This window comes from Amia ocellicauda, chromosome 5 (genome assembly GCF_036373705.1).
Source record: "Amia ocellicauda isolate fAmiCal2 chromosome 5, fAmiCal2.hap1, whole genome shotgun sequence".
NCBI classification, from domain to species: domain Eukaryota; kingdom Metazoa; phylum Chordata; class Actinopteri; order Amiiformes; family Amiidae; genus Amia; species Amia ocellicauda.
This window is the reverse complement of record NC_089854.1, coordinates 20,022,029-20,041,342: the sequence shown is the minus strand read 5'-3', so window position 1 is coordinate 20,041,342 and position 19,314 is coordinate 20,022,029. Positions and strand designations below refer to the sequence as shown.

The 19,314-nt window shown below is 52.5% G+C and overlaps 2 protein-coding genes across 3 annotated transcripts in view; both read left to right on the top strand.

Moving 5' to 3' along the window:
- The first annotated feature begins 58 nt into the window (after nucleotides 1-58).
- coil (coilin p80) lies at nucleotides 59-3,450 on the top strand. Its single transcript, XM_066704195.1, has 7 exons — nucleotides 59-411; nucleotides 921-2,028; nucleotides 2,179-2,268; nucleotides 2,418-2,465; nucleotides 2,586-2,655; nucleotides 2,846-2,934; nucleotides 3,055-3,450. Exons 1-7 carry the CDS (start codon nucleotides 161-163, stop codon nucleotides 3,115-3,117), a joined length of 1,719 nt encoding a protein of 572 aa, XP_066560292.1. The 5' UTR covers nucleotides 59-160; the 3' UTR covers nucleotides 3,118-3,450.
- A 1,250-nt stretch (nucleotides 3,451-4,700) lies between these two features.
- Nucleotides 4,701-19,314, top strand: part of LOC136749700 (rab11 family-interacting protein 4A) — a 48,435-nt gene continuing 33,821 nt past the window's right edge. The window contains exons 1-3 of one of the 2 annotated variants that reach the window (XM_066704186.1): nucleotides 4,701-4,921; nucleotides 9,019-9,106; nucleotides 11,038-11,123. In XM_066704186.1, coding sequence (XP_066560283.1) covers nucleotides 4,769-4,921; nucleotides 9,019-9,106; nucleotides 11,038-11,123 — 327 coding nt within the window. In that variant the 5' untranslated portion in view covers nucleotides 4,701-4,768. The remainder of the gene's footprint in view (nucleotides 4,922-9,018; nucleotides 9,107-11,037; nucleotides 11,124-19,314) is intronic. The other variant, XM_066704187.1, reaches the window with a different exon arrangement.

The following is a 19,314-nucleotide window of genomic DNA, read 5'->3' as shown; positions in this document are numbered from 1 at the left end:
AGGAACTCGCATAGCCTGCAGTTCCCCACCAGGCCTGTAGGGGGCAGCAGCTGCGGACAGGCGTCGCCCAGACATCCAGACGCCACCGAGCGCCCCACTCTCCCCCCCCGGGCGCCGGATTCAAGTCCCCTCTACGGCACCGGTCGTCCTGCAAAGCAACATGGCGGCGCCCACGGCTCACACGGTGCGAGTGCGGCTGTACTTCGACTACCCGCCGCCCGCCGTGGCCGACTGCCGCATGTGCTGGCTGCTGGTGGACCTGAGCCGGTGCCGTGTGGTGGCGGACCTGGCCAGCATCGTGCGGGAGCGCTTCGACTTCAGCCGCGGCACAGTGCTCAGCCTGTTCCTGGAGGACTGCTACCTGCCGCCCGCCGAGAGCATCCACGTCGTGCGGGACAACGACAGCGTCAGGTGAGCGCCGCCGCCCGCACGGAGACGAGGAGGGACGCCGGGGTCCCGGATGTGCTTGTGTTTCTGTGCACGGTCACTTGCAGATGATAAAACCGAGTCTGAGTCATGTTGTGCTCAGAGTCCACCGGTTCTTCTGCACTAATCATTATTTATGTAAGTGTATGTACATGTGTTTTAATAAACGCCGTCAAGGCTGTGTCAGTCCAGTTGCATCCACGATGATGCTCTGGTCCACGACTTCTCTATGCAGTAGTGTGTGGTAGACACGTTGCTCCTGTCAGTCAATATTGCGTGACACACAATGGAGACTCAGATTCCTGATTTTTTTGACAGACTGTGGCACTCAAGTAAATAAAATCAGTACTCAAAGACACATGGGTGATGCAGGTGAGCGGTGGGGCTGCAGATTCCCGTCTCTGTAGACCCCCTTCAGGGTGATGATGTAATTGTCTGTCTGTCCTCTAACAAACGACTCGTTTGTGTTTCCGCTGTGTCCCGATACCCGCCAGGGTGAAAGTCGAGGGGCTGCCGGAAGAGAACGGGTTTGAGCGCAGCGGCAGCGTCTCCCCCTGGTCGGTGAGGAAGAGGAGGAGGAGCAGGGAAGGGGAGTCCCCGGAGAGCGGGCTGAGGAAGAGGAGGAAGAGCAGGGAGGGCAGCCGTGGCAGCGCCCGGCCGGGGGACACAGAGCCTGCCCAGTGCGAGGAAGGGGGCAGCAGCAAGAAGAAGAAGAAAAAGAAGAAGAAGAAGAAGAAACAACCGCCACCTGTGACAGACGAGTCAGAGGCACCAGTGTCCCCGGGGGGGCCCACGCAGCTGGCGAGGAAGAAGGCAGCTGCCGTCTCCAAGGCCAAGGTGGCGAGAGATGCAGCGAAGACCACAAGAGTGGCTTCACCCCCCAGCAGAAGGGACGCCCACAAGAAGCCGGCCCCGAGAGACAGAAGCAGCAGCAGCAGCAGTGAGGGGGAGCAGGGGGCCTCCAGCAGTAAGACCGCCGGGGGCAGCACAGTCGGACCAAAGGGTGGCAAGACCCGGCCTAAGCCCAGCCTGAGCCAGGGCAGCCCGGCCGGGGGCCAGACAGCAGGCAGACAGGCGGCTCTGGCAGCACGGGCCCCATCCTCCGGCTCCTCCACAGACTCCTCCAGCACCGCAGAGGCCCCAGTCCCCCGCCCCGCCAAGCCTGCACTCCAGAAGGCCTCAGCTCCGGCTCCTGCGGCTGTGCCCGTGGTGCCGCCACGCCGCCGCCGCTCCAGCTCCAGCTCTGACAGCTCCAGCTCTGACCAGCAGGTTATCAAGCGTCCCGGACCGGAGCCCTCTCCCCAGCCATCCATGCGCGGTAGAGGCACTCCTGGTGGCCGCGGTGCGCCCCAGGGGGCACGTGGAGAGGGGCCCGGGGGCACAGGCAGGGGCTTCTCCCCGGGAGCCGGCAGGGGGCTGGGCCGAGGGGACGGGAGATTCCCCTGGAGGGGATTGGGGCCGAGGGGTGGCCGGGGCCGGGCAAGAGGGGCCCCTGGGAACCATGTGTTTTACAGCTATGAGGAGAGCGAGTCGCCGCAGGACAGGCAACACGGGTGGCAGCAGCCCAGCGACACCCTGACGAACACCGCGGTGGTGCTGCAGGTGAGTCTGGGGGAAGGGCAGGTTGGACTCATTGGCCATGTGGCAGTGCCGGTGACAATCGCAACCAGCCCAGTGATCGGCGTGATTTGGTGATCTGGGTGAGTGCAGTGGTGCTGATGATCTAGTAACGGGAGCTGTTGTGTGTTTCAGAACCCCCCCGCGGTGGTCCCTAACCGAGACTACACCACCCTGCCCCTGCTGGCGGCCCCCCCCGCCGTGGGACAGAAGATTGCCTTTAAGGTGAGGAAGCTGTCGGCCGCATGGCAAAATAAGCCGGGTGTTGTGGGCAGTGAGGGAAGTGGAGGAAATGTCTCTGCAGGACAGGAAGTGAGGTTGAGGTTGGAAAGCTGAAACCCCGCCCCCTCACTGTCTCTCTCTCCCCCCACCAGCTGCTGGAGCTGACGGAGAACTACACCCCCGAGGTCTCGGACTACAAGGCAAGAACTGTCTCATCTCTGTGAACTCAGTGACTGTCAACCTCTCTCTTCTTCTGTGTGTTCATCTCTGCCTGTCCCTCCCAGTGTGTCCCCCTAATCCCCGTCTCTCTGTCCTGGCAGGAGGGAAAGATATTGGGTGTGAACCCGAGCACCAATCAAGTGGAGCTGCAGCTGCTGTCATCGGCGCCAGGTAGGGTTTGTCTGTTGGGCCCGTCACCTCTCTGTCCCCCCCCTCTCTGTCCCCAGACCCCCCGCAGTGTCCCTCTCCCTGCACATATAGCCGTAGTGCATAAGTATTGTATTGTCCTACGATTCTTCTAAACCATGTAAGTCACCTTGGAATAATCGTGATGATGATAACGACGCTGATGTTCTCACAGTGCCGCCCGAGCCAGGGAAGTTTGACCTGGTGTACCACACGCCCGATGGCGCGGAGGTGGTGGAGTACGCTGTGTCCCGTGGATCCAAGGTGAGTGTGTCCACTTCTCTGCACCATATAGCGCCTTTCTGCACCATCTATGGAAGGAGATTGTTGATCTGTGTGAGAGCTGGTGTGGGGGTTCAGGTCGGCTCTGGTTCTGTCTTCCAGCTGACTGAGAGGTGGGACTCTCTCCTGGAGCCCAGGCTGCTGGTGGAGGGCAACGCGAACTGACGCCACTGTCCCTTCCTGCCATCCGAATGTATGTGTGTGTGTGTGTGTGTGTGTGTGTAGCGGTGCCAGGCCGGACTGACTGTTTGTGTGTGTATGTTTGTTTGTCTCTCTGTCTGTGTGTCGTGGCAGTGCCAGGCCGGGCTGCCTGCGTCCCGTGAGGAAGAGGAGTTCGCTGTTCTTGTGTTTTAAAGTGTTGTGCTGTGACGCCTCTTCAGGACAGTGGAGGACCGCTCTGTTTCTTGGGGGGGAGGGGGGTTGTGTCGGGTTTATTTTTGTACATGTTGGTCTGACCGAAATCTTAATGAATTAAATGAAACTCACTTTTTAAAGGCATCCCGAGTCTGATTCAGTGTGTGTGGGGGCGGGGGAGTGTTTGTTTTGGGGTTGAACACAGGCCATCGCATCGTATTCAGTCGCTTTGGGCATCTTGACCAGCAGGAGGAGAGAGACTGGTTCATGGGAATCCTTAAGACCAGGGGTTCCCAATGTCTGGTGATGGAGGGCCAATTTACGGAGGTTGCATGGGATGGGGGGCTGCAGCAGAAAATGAAGTACAGATGAAAACTAAATATGTCCCCAATCATACCTTTTTATGTCCTATACATTTCTGTTAGGGAATATTTATTAACTTTAATTGTTTTATTATTTCCCCCCAAATTACATGTGCAATTTGTAACCAAGGCTGGATTTGGGGAGGCACCAAACATCCTCGAGGGCCGCATTTGGCCCCCGGGTCGCACTTTGGGAACCCCTGCTTTAGACTGTAAAAGGGCATGTTTTCCTCATTGTTTTCAGCTCGGTGTTTTCTTCTTCCTCGGTCTGTTCTGTAAACCTGCGTTGACTGGCCTTCATGATTATTGTTGCTCTTCCTGTAAGACACACACACACACTCCACACACACGGGCTGCAGGGAAATTCTCAATCAAGACCCCAGCTGGCCTCGGGTGCGGCCCTGTTCCAAAGGTTTCAGGCACAGCAGGTGAAATGACTGCCCCCCCCTCGTATTGCATCTCTCCATGTGTCTCCGGAGACGTGTCACACGCCAGGGACACCTGTGTGCAGAGGGGGGATGTCAGGCGATCTGAGAGCGTTAAAAACACCAGGAGCCAGAGCGGCCGGGGCCTAAATCACCACAGCGGCCAAAAGTCATTTGCTGTGTTTGTTTCCCCATCATCCCCACTCGATTATTGTCACGTCCTCAGATCAGGCCGTTTATTCACACGATCCATTCTCTTTCCCCCACCCCTGCATTCCTACATCTCTCTGTTACTGTTCTTTCTCTCTCTCTAGCACCCTCCTCCTCCTCTTACATATCTTACTGTTTTCTATACATTTGATTTCTCTGTCACTGTTGCTCGTCCCCTCCTCCATCTCTCTCTCTCTCTCTCTCTCTGTTTTTGTTATATATCATTCAATTTCCCACACTCGCTCTGCCACCCACCCCCTCCCTTCTCTCTCTCATCCTCTGGTCCTCCTCTCGCCCGCCCGCCCGCTGCTGATGCTGCTGATGCTGCCGGTGCTGCTGACGTCACCGCCGCTCTGTTTTCCAGTCGAGTCGGGTGCAGGATGGTCATGGCGACCGGCGCTCGGGTGCCGCGGACGGAGAGCCCCTGGTAAGTGGCCCGTTTGCACCGAGACCCGGGGAGGGACGATGGACGGGCATGGCTTCCCCGACACGGAGCAGCTGCTGCAGTTTCTCAAGAAGCTCAAGGAGGTGTTCGACGTGTGCGACGAGGATGCGGACGGCTTCATACGGGTCGAGCATTTCGTGGACCTCGGCTTACAGTTCGGGCAAGGCGAGGAGGTAAGGCTGGCAGACGCGTCTGGTGGTTGGGGATCGATATTGTGTGTGTTTGAAGAACTGAAGGTGAATTATTATAATTATTTAATTATCCATAAAGCACAGATTGAATGCAAACATCCATCCTTTATTCAATGTCACATCCATCAATAATTAAGGAATAAAAAAGTGGGTGGATGAAAAAAAGAATGCTCTTGAACAACCGTTTCTGTTTTGAAATATTAAAAAAAACATAAACCACTGTTTTATTGGGCGGCCCAGATTGATTTGATTTCGCTGGCGGGATTATCCCCCGTCTCTCCCGGACTCATGATGTGCAGGAAGACCGGTATCTGGAGACAGCCGGCCCCGGCATGTAAACACGCAAAACAACCGCATCTGTGCGCTTAGTTGTGCAGTGACAAGCTTTTTTACAGACTGCGGGGACTATTCGTGTTTTGCGTAGTTATATCATTTATAGCAATTGCGTAAATCATATACACAACATATACGCATCTCCTTTTGATCCCATCATTAGAGCAAATTCAGATGACAGCTATATACGCGTCTCATTGTTGCCAGCAGCTCTCTGTGCTTCAGAGCACCACGGCATGTTTGCATTATTTTGTAGCGGGTGTTGCGCTCGCTCTGTGCAGGCAGCGCCGGTTGCCGTGGCGACTGCCCGGGCTGTGCATCAGGAGCGCGGATGGCTGCCCTGCTCTGGATGGGCATGCTCTTCATTGGACGTGTTTACTTACCCTCTTACCCTCACCCCTCACCATCGGCCTCTGCTGCAACAGTGCGTGCGTGTGTCACGTTTTGATATTAATAGTAAATAAGTACAACGTGTTTCTTCTTCTTTGAATATTCTGGCCCAGAAATGTAACCCACTCAAGAAATACACAGCATTTATGTGTTATATATGGCCTACTTGATATAAAACACGTTTTTTCTCATGCATCTTTTACACACACATCACATATTTACAATGTGCAGTATTTCCATCTCAGCTAAGTACGCCAGTGGCTTCTGCGTGGACACGTGACGAGTGAATCCTGGATGTGTGTTTCTTGGAACCGAGCTGAAGCCGAGTCCCCAATGAATTGGAGAGCCGTTGTTTTTAATATTGAATGAACTCCGCCGCTGGTACCGTACGGCGGCCTGAAAACACTCAGCCCGAGGACCGGCTCAGCTCTGGTTGTCCTGTCTCTGTGTTGATGGCACAGGGTCATAGATATCTGGCCTGGGAAGGGTTTCTCTGTAGATGGAGCGGATCCGACGCCCGGTGTGCCCGTGGGCTGCGGTGCTGGTGCCGCTGAGAGCACAGCAATCAGTGTTGGAGGGTCACCCAAGGATGAGCTTCCAGCGGACTACAGTGGTGCACTGTAGTGTCCAGTGTAGCCGTGCATCTGTTCTGTTTAGGTTTTGTTGGTGGTTCAGTAAAAATGACCGATTGTGTGGTTGTAGGTTGTGTATTGACTTCCAACAAAGAGACGCAGGACAGGTCCGGTTAAGTGAACTGGTTGACCCAGTTTGCAGACTCTCCCAGCACAGGCCGGCTCCTCTGACAGCAGTGGTTTCTTTGCCAGAGGATTTCGACCCCTGTGGGCCTGTTGACCTCAGGGTGTCGTGCCGAGTGGGAGAGGCACTGTTCTGGTGTGACAGTCTCTCCGGTGCCCCCATCACTGCCTCCCCGAGAATGCCCTTCAAGGCACCCCCCCCACCCCCGGTGACAGGGAAAAATTATAAGTGGCAAACCAAGGAGAAGTCGCTCCCTGGCTGCCTTATTTCACCCCCTCTCACTCCCTGTCTGCCAGAGCACGGGGCGTTGGACCTGACCTCCCTCCAATTGAGGCTGAGCGCGCAGGACGCCCTTCAGATCAGGTGGCTCGCAGGCCCCGCGTGTAAGTGGTGTTTACTTGAAGACTCGGCGCCTGCGTTCATGCATCCGTGTGTGTGTGTGGGCAGTGCTTGCAAGGTGATGCATTAAACTTTCAAGGGCAGGTGCCTGGGGAAGACACAGAGAGATGGGGAGAGAGAGATGGAGAAGGGGAAAGAGAGAGAGAGGCAGGATCCACGTCCTCCCCAGACAGGAAGATTAACGCGAGAGATGTGCACTGTTGTTTCGAACAGCGTTTTATTATTATTCTATACGGTGTCTTCCACTGGAGACGTGGGACCGACAGACTGTAGCCAAATGAGCGGTTCTGAGTGTATCTTAGCGGATTGGAGCCGATTAGGGCTGAACTTCAGATTTTCCTTCCCACGGCACCAAGGCGCAGGCCTGCGTCTCGCGGGTCGTCACGCTGTGTGTTGACTGCAGCCGGCCTGCTCCCTGGCAGCGCCAATTCTAAAAATAAAACCCGACGTGCCTCTTGCCGCCTCTGTAGCCATGGTGACCACTGCTTACTAAACCCAATGAGGTAATAGTGTGACAGGCAGGCCGGCTGGGAGCCAGGCGCACTGCCATAGCCCTCCAGCAGCGCAGCCTGTGATGGGGGCAGAGGGGCATCCTAGGATGGCAACATCGCCATTGGGGTGAGAGGAACCCTGGCTGTCTGACTCATGACTGGCGTACAGTTCCCCAGGTGTGTGTCTAACGGTAACCCCGCAGCTGCAAAACACAAAAACAAAACACAAATATAACCATAACAATCGCCCTCCTGAGAGCGTGGTTTGAGCCGAGTCTGTTGCTCTGATTCACACATCTGAGAGGGGGGGGAGCGGATTTCCTGCTTGCATCAGGCCAAGGTGTTGCTCTGTTGTTTTAGGAAGGAGACGAACGAAAGAAAGTAAAAGACGAATCTCTCTTTCTCTCTCTCTCTCTCTCTCTCTCTCGCTGCAGCTCTGTGGTATAAACTGCTTTGCAAAGTCTCCCCAGAGGTGCATTAATTGATATGAAACAAACACATTTATACAGCCATGGAGCGGGACAACGTGAGGGAGGGAGGGAGGGAGGGAGGGAAGGAAGGAACATGTGCTGATGGCAGTTTAATGTGTCCACCTCGACCTTTGCAGCCGCTGACCGGTGACGGGCGACGGCTACTAAACACCGGCTGGAGGGTGTGAGAGAGATAGGGTGTGAGAGACAGGGAAACCATTAAGAAAAATAAACAAAAGGCAGAGAAAGTGAGTGGAAGTTAAATTTCCCCCTGGATGTTTTCCTCCCACCTGCCCCTCCTGACCTCAATATTAACCAGTCCCCAGGTGACTGTTGATGTCGTACAGACAATTAAAGCATTTAATTGGCTCAAGTCGCGCCCCTCACTCAGCCTGAAAATGGGTGGGGGTACCACGGGCTCCTGCCATTACACATCCGTCACACCAGCGCTCCTGGGCAGCCAGTGTGTCGGGGGTCCAGCTCCCTGGCAGCACAATCAGCACCCCAGCCCTGTCCCCCACTCTCACTCCCTGTCCTCTTCTCTCTCTCTTTCTCTCTCTCCTGTCCCATTCTCTCTCTTCCTATTCCCCTCTCTCACTCCGCCCCCCTCTCTCACTACATCCCCATGTCTTTCTTCCTGTCCCCCTCTCTCTCTCTCCCTGTCCACCAGTCCAGGACTGTATGGAGTCTTCCCATCTCACATCCACTCTGCCTCAGTGGCTGCTCTCACGCACTGTTTTGCAGCTGATCATGCTAGGCTCAGAGATGACCAGGAAAAACACATTCAACCCCACCGTTACTTATGATAGACGCAATATTGCTTAGTGGCCGTGTGACCCGCTGGATGAACTAAAAAATACAGAGGAAAAAAAAACTATCAATCCCAACAAAAATAAAAACCTAATCTGTGCGTGCCGACTCGCTGCATCTAATCCACCGTGCGTCATGACACCGCTGCGCCGTGTCTGTCGATCTGTGTGTGTCTGGCTCGGTGACCCACTTCACTGAACTGCAGAGTGCAGCTGCTGTCTGCTGTCCTGCGATTGGCCGAGCACGTGAGGCGCCAGCAGGGGGGTGTGGAGTTTACGCTATGCTGTGGTAGCGCCGACACGTGTCTCTTTGCCCACCTGTGAGCGCGGGCTGCCGACTGCACCACTGCCGTGACTGTTGATTGCTGGGCTGGGGAGGTGTGGATGCCTCTGGGGGTGCTGTGTCTCACGCTGCTATCCTCTGTCCACAGGTGAAGAAGCTGACCAAGTACCTGGACCCCCACGCCCTGGGCAAGATCACCTTCAAGGAGTTCTGCCACGGCGTGTTCGCCATCAAAGGTAAACCAGGGCGTGTGGAGTGATGGCAGGGGAGCGGGAGGGGGCCGGGTGGGGCATGGAGCAAGGCATGGGGTAGGGCATGTGGTAGGGGTAATGGTGGCAGGAGCAGGGGTAGGGGATGAGGCAGAGGCAGGGGAGAGTCTCTCTCTGAGGGGGTAGGGGCATGAGTATGTGGTGGGGCAGGGGAAGGAAGCAGGGGCAGGGCAATTAAAGGCGGAATATACCAGCCCCTGACAGCCAGGCCAGCTGTCCTCACATCATCCTGTTTGCCCCCTTCCAAAAACATTGGGGCCACAGGGCTCTATGCTTACTTTTTTCCTGAGGAGCACTGTGCACACTCAAAAAAACTAAAAAATTAGTTGCACATCATCATAAATGGTTCATATTTAATGCTAAAATGAAATGTGTATGATAAGGTTTTTGTAGCTTGCGAGACACACAAGTACCTGGTGCAGTTTTAACGGATCCAATGTGCTGTCCTTGACTGACAACTTTTCAGATGACGGACTACAAATGACGTGTTGGATCGAGTGGCAATAGCCACAACAATCAAATAAATAAACTGACTTCGCTGACGTGGCAGATGCAGAGAGAGGGAGCTGTTTCTGAGTTCCTTGCTGCCTCATTGCCTCGCTCTCTTCACTCTCGCTGCCTCTCTCACTGCCCCACTTTCTCACTCTTTGCTCTTTCACCGCCTCGCTCTCTCTCTCTTCACTCTCGCTGCCTCACTGCCTCGCTCTCTCACTCTTCTCTCTTTCACTCCCTTGCTCTCTCTTCGCTCTCTCGCTGCCTCATTCTCTTGCTCTTCGCTCTCTCGCTGCCTCACTGTCTGCCCACCATGTCTTAATGCCATGGCCTCTGTGATGGAGTTAAAGACTGCCACTCAGAGCAAACCCAGGCTCCCTGCCAGCCACCAGGCCCAGACCGCCGCCCGCTGTGCCCGGACCCTGGCTCTCCGCGGGCTGGGTAATGAGGCAGTGCGCAGGCCGGTGGCAGAGGGATTAGTCCCACAGCGAGCGCCTCACCTCGCCAGCCCGCCCCCCGACTCCCCTGGCCGGTAATTGATCTACAGGGCTGCGAGGCAATTAAAACAATTTGGGGCAGTTATTCACAGCCGGCTGTCAACACAGGCAGACAGACAGACAGTCATCCTTCCTGTCTCCCTCTCTCTCTCTCTCTTTCTCTCGTTAATGTGTGCACACTGTTTGCTGTATCGGTGCCCTTTGATGATTTGTTTTGTAATGCCCCCCCCACCCCTCTGAAAGCATTTATAATATATTTATGAAAATATTCAGAACAGGAATAGCTGAGGCACAATAAATATGTATCCCTGCCAGGTGGTGCTGGTCCAAGCTCCTCTCTCTCTCTCTCTCTCTCTCTCTCTCTCTCTCTTACCTTGTCATCCTCTCTGGACCCCCCCCTCCAGAGAGAGGTAGCTGTGCCTCGATTATTTGCCCTCACGCCTCTCGCAGAGCCAGGTGTTCTCTGGCCCAGCTTTTCCATGCGGCTATACTGTGTGTTAAGCTGATGATAGCAAAGAGGTTTTCAAACAGATGTTGTGAGTTTGAGCAAGTTATCAGTGGATCAATGAGGTTTACAGTCGACCATCGCTGTTCCAGAGGAAGGAGTGACCGACAGCGGGGGGGGTTCGTTCGGTGACAGGAGAGCAAAGTAACATCCACGTCCTCCTGCTGCCTCATATAGATATGAACTGAACACGGCATCTCGCAATGTGCTCTCTCTGTGTAGAGCTGGCATCGCTGAACTGAATTATTGATCAGTCATGTTCAAGTGAGAGTCAGCTGTCGAGTCATATGACTGGTTATACAAATTCCCCTAAAGAATGGGTGTCCGTAGGGGACGGGGGGGTTTGCAGTATGTACATATGTGTGTGAGTACAGGCAGTGACCTGCGCTGTTCTCTCTCCCCAGGCTGTGAGGAGATCCTTAAGAACGCGCTGGGAGCCCGGACCCTGCCCTGCCGCCAGTACGACACGGACAATGGCTACTACTACCAGGTACACAACCGCGGAGGGGCTGCCAGCCGGCCCGCACTGAGGACGCAGGGATATGACTGGGGGCTGGTCAGTCCTGCTGGGCCTCAGGGCTGCGGACAGCGATCTTGGAGCTCAGAAACATGGCCGGGGGCAGGTGACCCTGGGGGCCAGGTCTAGAGCGCTGTGTGTAGCTGTGGTGGTTTTGATGTTGCTCACAACCACTGGTTCCTGTTCTTGTGTTTGGAGTTTTATGTGTTTTTCAAAGCCGATTTTCTTCAGAGTCTCTGAAGCTGCAAGAACTCTGGGCTGGTGGGTCTGTGTGGTGGAGGCCTGGGGGTCTTGGGGGTCTGCATGGTGGATCCAGCTCCTGGAGGGATGTGACTGAAGCTTTTTTTTGAATGAGTTGAAGTTCTTTAAGTCCCTGTCGTTGTTTAGTGGATGTTGAAGAGTCATGGAAATCCGGAGAGAGATATATATTTCCAATCAAAGGTTTTTATTACAAGCAGCTGCAAGGAAGAGGTTCAAGAGGCGATCTCAAGAACAGTCTTAGAGAAGTTACAAACTACAGGCACTTTTATGCAGACCAGACAGGAGAGAAAGATAACAGGCCCACATGTCTGTCCCGGGATGAGTGTCAGTTCGGTTTCTGCCTGACAGCTGCTCAGGAAGACCCATATACACTCACCTAAAGGATTATTAGGAACACCATACTAATACTGTGTTTGACCCCCTTTTGCCTTCAGAACTGCCTTAATTCTACATGGCATTGATTCAACAAGGTGCTGAAAGCATTCTTTAGAAATGTTGGCCCATATTGATAGGATAGCATCTTGCAGTTGATGGAGATTTGTGGGATGCACATCCAGGGCACGAAGCTCCCGTTCCACCACATCCCAAAGATGCTCTATTGGGTTGAGATCTGGTGACTGTGGGGGCCAGTTTAGTACAGTGAACTCATTGTCATGTTCAAGAAACCAGTTTGAAATGATTCAACCTTTGTGACATGGTGCATTATCCTGCTGGAAGTAGCCATCAGAGGATGGGTACATGGTGGTCATAAAGGGATGGACATGGTCAGAAACAATGCTCAGGTAGGCCGTGGCATTTAAACGATGCCCAATTGGCACTAAGGGGCCTAAAGTGTGCCAAGAAAACATCCCCCACACCATTACACCACCACCACCAGCCTGCACAGTGGTAACAAGGCATGATGGATCCATGTTCTCATTCTGTTTACGCCGAATTCTGACTCTACCATCTGAATGTCTCAACAGAAATCGAGACTCATCAGACCAGGCAACATTTTTCCAGTCTTCAACTGTCCAATTTTGGTGAGCTTGTGCAAATTGTAGCCTCTTTTTCCTATTTGTAGTGGAGATGAGTGGTACCCGGTGGGGTCTTCTGCTGTTGTAGCCCATCCGCCTCAAGGTTGTACGTGTTGTGGCTTCACAAATGCTTTGCTGCATAGCTCGGTTGTAACGAGTGGTTATTTCAGTCAAAGTTGCTCTTCTATCAGCTTGAATCAGTCGGCCCATTCTCCTCTGACCTCTAGCATCAACAAGGCATTTTCGCCCACAGGACTGCCGCATACTGGATGTTTTTCCCTTTTCACACCATTCTTTGTAAACCCTAGAAATGGTTGTGCGTGAAAATCCCAGTAACTGAGCAGATTGTGAAATACTCAGACCGGCCCGTCTGGCACCAACAACCATGCCACGCTCAAAATTGCTTAAATCACCTTTCTTTCCCATTCAGACATTCAGTTTGGAGTTCAGGAGATTGTCTTGACCAGGACCACACCCCTAAATGCATTGAAGCAACTGCCATGTGATTGGTTGGTTACATAATTGCATTAATGAGAAATTGAACAGGTGTTCCTAATAATCCTTTAGGTGAGTGTATAGTCAGACCGTGGAGAATTTAGTCATACGTAATGTTTAATATAAGGGGGGGTTGTATGATGTATCAATCCCAAATTACTGGTGGAATGTGGTTCTTATCAGACCCTGTCCCTTTGGGTATCAGTGTTGACCTATAGCACAGTACCATAGCACAGTGAGACAGTGAGACAGTGACCTTGTTTACACAGACACACAGGGAGAGAAATGCAGTTCTTCAATGTAAATCAGTCTGGAGTTCCTGACGTAGAGTCTTGCTCTTGGTGTGTCGATGCTGCTGCACTCCAGTCCCCTGAGCTGTCCATCTGCAGCAGGGCAGCCGGGGTGGGGGGGCTCATTGTGATTGTGTGTGGTTGGGTGTTTATTAATCGTAAACCAGCTGGCAGATGAATTAGAGGTCAGAGATTACAGATTATGTTTTGCTCTTTTATGCACCTTAGCTGGGATGTCTGCGGCTTTATCTGCGTTCCGATGGACAGGGGGCATCGGCATCCTCTCAGTTGGCAAGTAGACCGCTTTTCTCCTGATTTGGCGTTAAGTTCCCCCCCCACCCCCCTCGTGGGCACGGAGGGCAGCTCTGTCTGGCTCTGGCTGTGCAGCAGCGCTCTTGTCAACATACAGAAATGGGGTCAGGCTTTCTGGGATGTGGGCCATTGTCTGAAGTCTTGAGATATTCGCTGCCACTGACCTGCAGCATGGTACTGGAGAACAGGGAGAGGACTTCCCCGCCCCAGACCTGTGGGAGGCTCGTTGCGTGTCTGAGCTTCAGTGTCTTGTTGTAGGATCCTGTTCAGTCCTGCCTTACTCCTATGCCGACGTCTCAGAGGAGCATCCTTCGTCAGAAACCGCCTGACAAGAAAACATGTCAAGCGATTTCAACACTGTGATTGGTCTTGGTTGTTTTCACTGTTGTTGTTGCTGTTATCGTTGCTGCTGTTGTACTCTGCTCTTCGTGTTTCCAATCCCATTTACCGAGCTGGACAGCTAACATGAGATGTGCGTGTGTCTGTCTGTCTGTCTCACCCTCTCTCTTTCCCTCCTTGCTGCTTACCAGCCTTGACCTCAGAATGCTGCCAGCTTGCTTACCCCACTGTGCCAGAGAGAGAGAGACAAAGGAAGAGAGGCACAGGGCTAGTCCCATCGCCCTGTCCTAGTTGTAACGTTCTCCTGGGCATCCAGATTTCTGAGGACAGTTGAATTTCTTCTCCTTTTTCTCCTGCTGCTCTTCCTCCTTCATCCATAGTGATGATGTGGATTGTAATATGTGTCATATGTTTTGCAAGCAATACAAATTCCCCAGTTTTCCCAGGTTCTCCAGCTCCCTCTTGTTAATTCGTTAATTGGTTTTCCACCCAAACAGAGAATAGGACCCCATGATGAACAGTGGATAGTGTTTCTGTGCAGTGAAACCACTCCAAGTGGCAGGGGGTTGGGGGTATCGCTTCTCATGTTGCAGGTGTTTCTCAGATTGACTCAGGGGATTGTGGTGTGTGGAAAATAAAAACAAATCCTCACAGTGAGGACTCTGTGCTGGTCTGTCCACTAGAGGTCAGTGTTTTACAAGCGGCAGATTCTGCATTGGCCCTGGGTGTCTGCACAGAGCGCTTACCCCTGTTGGCACCAGATGGCGCCCTCCCCTCGAGCCGCCAGTCCTCCGTCCTGTGGATGCTGTTGGTTTGATCCGCTACCCTGGGCTGTTGAGCCAGTTGCCATGGTGAAGAATTCCTCTGCTCTTTTCTCCTCCCTGTGAGATTCACGCTCTCAGCGCTGGAGGAGCTCCGTCGGCCTGCTGCGCTGTGGCAGGAGGCTTTTTAATATCGACTTCCACCTCTGCCCCCAGGCTCGTTCAGTTTGCAGAAAATGTAGCCCCACTCACACCACCTCCTCTCTCTCTCTCTCTCTCTCTCTCTCTCTCTCTCTCTCTCTCTCACACTCTCTCTGTACCTCTTCTTTCTCTATTTCTATCTCTCTCTCTCTCTCTCTCTCTCAAATTCAAATTCAAATTCAAATTAGCTTTATTGGCATGACTAACACAGCAGTATTGCCAAAGCAGGTACAATATAACCTCTCTCTCTCTCTTCTTTCTCTCTTTCGATCTCTCTCTCTCTCTCTGTGCCTCTTCTTTCTCTATTTCGATCTCTTTCTCTCTCCCAGAGGTGTAGTTGAAGCTTTTGCCCTTTCTGTGTCAGACACTGCTCCAGGAACCAGGGCAGAACAAAATACAAAATATTGTTTATTGGTTTTAATATTTTACATTTCAAAATAATAAAAACATTCAAAAAAATGTAATACTTGTGATTACATTTTTTTTTAAAACAATCTTCTAAAATCACTTAAAATTTTTAAAATCTTAAAGTGATTAACTTTAACAAAATACATGAACTCAAATAAACCTGTGCTTAAATCAGTGAAACAATAAACAATAAATAAAAGGTCAAATACACTGAAATTAACTAAAAATGCATCAGATAAATCATAAAACAAATAAAACCATAAAATAAAAAACAAAAACAAAACAATCTGATGCATTTAAAATTAAAAACCAAACGGCCAATGTAACAAAAACAGATATAACAAAACAGAACAACCAAAAAAAAACAAAAAAAAAACAAGTGCATTTTAAATCAACTAATTCTTTAAAAACAATTAAAATTCATTTTTCAAATCATATTTTTAAAAACAATCATTCATTAAAAGTGGTTAAAAGATCTTGGACTCGGGCTCCAGCAGGGGGAGATGGCCGTCCCCGGAGGTGGGTCCCATCATGGGATCCTGAGCTCCCCCAGATCTTGTATCTGCCAGTTCTTAAAGGCTTCCTCCTTGCCCCTCTGATGGACCTCCAGATTGACGTAGTCCCTAACTAGTACCATGCCCCTCCGCGCGATGACGATTGGGTCCAGCTCCTGCTTGTTAAATAGACAGATGTTCCGTCCCTCCCACAGGGCCTGTTTCACTGCGCAGACGACACGCCACCAGCACCTCAGGGTTGTCGATGTAATTCCCCTGGCTGGACCATATAGGATCTGCTGGGCGGTCGCCCGCACAGGAACGGCAAACCTGTGGAGGAACGGAGAAAAGAGGAGCCAGACCCTGCAGGCGGAGGGGCAATCCCTAAAGATATGAGCCTCCGTCTCCTTCCCCAGGCAACCCTTGTAGGGGCAGATGTCATAAGGGGCCAGGCCCCTTCTGTGCATGAACACTCGGGTGGGGAGACACCGACTCACGGCCATCCAGGAGACATCTTTCTGCGTGTTTGTGAGGCAACCGTGCGTAGCATTAGCCCAGATAAACCGGCAGGTTTTGGGAGGGAAATCTTCTATCCGGCTGGTCTCCTGGGTAGATCTCATCTGGTTACAGATGGTTTTATAATCCCAGGAGGCCAGCACGACTTTATGGAGGCCTACTTCAAGCGCAAAGGCTCGGAGCGCCCTGTAGAACGGCGGGGGATCCCACGAGTGCGGCCTGGTGTTATCCATGGCGCAGAGGCCGAATGGTCTCAGGCTGCTGGCGAAATAAAAGCGGTTCATAAAACTCACTTTCTTGCCAGCAGCCTGGATGTTCTTGACCACATATGCCAGCCCCTGGCATAAGGCCTCCTCCCAGCTCCGTGTGCCCGTGTTGGTCCTGTCGATCGTGATCTCCAGAACCTTGATGGACGGCTTCACAGGGAACACGGTCGGCGGGCTCCGGCTGACAGGCCATGCCCTGGAGAGGTAGACCTCGCTCTTGGCCCTATTGACAGCGGCCCCCGTCGCCCTGCAGAAGCTGTCCAGCAGTTCCTCAACCCTGGCCACGGACGATGCGTCCGTGCAGACCACGGCCACGTCGTCCATATAGGCCAGGGCTTTCAGTTGCTCTCCGCTGGAACCCGGGAGATGGAAACCTGTCACCCGGACATCCCGGCGGATCGCCTGCATGAACGGCTCCAAACAGAGGACGTACAGCAGGGCCGACAGGGGACAACCCTGTCGGACCCCCGACCTGACCGGAAATGGTTCGGTCAGGTGGCGGTTCACAAGGACCCTGCTGCTTAGGATGCTGTAAATGATCTTCACCCACTTCCTCAGGCCAAGAGCGAGACCCATCCTCTCCATGACGAGCTGCAGGTATTCGTGGCCCACTCTGTCGAAGGCTTTCTCCTGGTCCAGACTGATTAGGACCAGGGGAAGCCCTCTCTCGTTCGAGTAGGCCACGACATCCCTGAGCAGCATGGTGTTGTCGGCCGCCGATCTCCCCCGGGCACCGCAGACCTGGTCAGGACCCACGACTTGAGGGAGTGGCCGCTGCAGCCGGAGTGTCAGTGCTTTGGCCAGTATCTTGTAGTTGGTGCACAGGAGGCTGACCGGCCGCCAGTTCCTCAGATCCTTTGGATCTCCCTTCTTATGAAGAAGAGAGAGGATACTCCTCTTCATAGAAGGGTCCAGTCTACTCTCTCTGTACATCGACCCCAAGACCTGAGCCAGATCTTCCTTAAGCACCTCCCAAAAGATCTTATAGAATTCAGCAGGGATCCCATCGGGACCTGGTGTCCTGCTAAACTCCAACCAGGTGAGGGCCGCGGTTTCGACTCACACTGGCAGTTCGCTGGGCCATGCTGCACTTTCCTACCTGGGAAAGGGTCCAGAGGCTCTCAATCCAGAGGTCAGGGCAAGTCCACCTGGCTGGGGAGCAGCTTCCACCTCTGGGGCTCTTGCAGGGAGCGGGCCTTGCGGGGAGAAGTCCGAGCCCTGGCTGCAGGAGGCCTCCCTCAGGGCCGTTTGCCGTTCGGCCTGGTCGGTCCCTGGGATCCAAGGCCTCTCCTGGATCCTGGCTGGTGACGTCAGCGGGGAGCAGTCCTGGTCAGCACAAAATACGAATACAAAACAAATAAACATACAAAAAGAAAAATGTAAAGGAGAGAATGAGGGGAAGACCCTCCCGCTCCCACACTATCTGGAGCGCACGGACGCTCATGGGATCCAAAACGGGTCTGTCTTGGCCTCAGTGTGATGCAAGCAAGTCCGGTTTCACCGAGTCTCAGCCACAAGACACATCTTTAATATCTCAAGTATTTAACATTGTGGGATTGAAGGGCGGATGTACTGCTCAGCACTGGTGCATTGTGTGTAGATGCTGCCCCGTGCTGTCCAGAGAGCCCAACACCTATTAACTGGACGCATTGGCCTTGCCGAGCTCGTGGGTTTGATCTCGCAGTCGATGCTGCCTGTCCACTGGCGCGCGCAGCTTGGGCCGGGGATCCGGGTCTGAAGATGGGGGGTCCGCAGGGAGGGCCGGGCGCCTCCCTGGCCACTGTGTCTTGGCCTGGTGCTCATTCTCCAGGGAGCTCCTGTCGGCCCGTCCCTCTCAGCACCGAGAGTCTGCGGTGTAGCTCTCTGTCAGCGGCCCGGCAGTCAATCCTGCACAGATCAATACCGCTTTGTAATGTGACAGAACAACAACTCCCTCAGGGACCTGCCAGTCTGTGTTTGTGAGTGTGTGTCTGTGTGAGTGAGTGTGTGTGTGTGTGTGTGTGTGTGTCTGTGTGAGTGAGTGAGTGAGTGTTTGTGTGTGTGTGCATGTTTCTGTGAGTGAGTGTGTGTGTGTGTGCCAGTGCTGTACTTGAGACCACCATATCCGAGACCGGGACTGTCCAAGTCCGAGTCAAGACCGAGTCCTCAAGGGTCCGAGTCCGAGTCGAGCCCTCGAAATCACAACATTTTTTTAAGCCAATATGTGGATAGTATAGAGAATAATTACTACTTCTGTTATTAATAATAGTAAGAAACATTACCACTACATAATACTAAATTAAAAATCCACATCTTTATTCCACATTATTTGATTAAATAGATATATATGGAAATACCCTTCATTATGGGTTCAGAAAGTTGTTGTTAATCTTTCTCTGGAGAATTCTTATTTAGACCTTAAGTAAATGTGTACCAAACAGCATGTCTATGAGTAGTACATGGTATAGCTGTTGTTAAACCAATGCAGATGTTAAAGCACTGCCCAAATGAATGCATGAAGTGAGAAGATGGTAAGGAGCCTTACATTCCAAAAAAACAGAGACTTCAAACAACAGCATTTTAATCAACATTTTCTGTTTTATGCACCTACATTATGTGTGTTCTGTATATGGACAAATTGCAAAAGCAAGCAGTTCTTAATACTGTCAAATGGCTCCAATATTTAAATTAAATACTGACCTATTTTTGCATGAATAGTACAGTATTTCACAAGGAAATAACGTGTAATACAAAATTTCAGTTATTGAATACAGAACTCTACCCTGCAGCATCAAGGCAGGTCAAAAGTAGATAACTTGTGCTGCA

Coding starts and splice junctions, on each gene's coding strand:
- coil (XM_066704195.1), top strand. CDS start 161: ATGGCGGCGCCCACGGCTCACACGGTGCGAGTGCGGCTGTACTTCGAC. Junction 412..920: donor CGGGACAACGACAGCGTCAG/GTGAGCGCCGCC, acceptor GATACCCGCCAG/GGTGAAAGTCGAGGGGCTGC. Junction 2,269..2,417: donor GACAGAAGATTGCCTTTAAG/GTGAGGAAGCTG, acceptor TCCCCCCACCAG/CTGCTGGAGCTGACGGAGAA.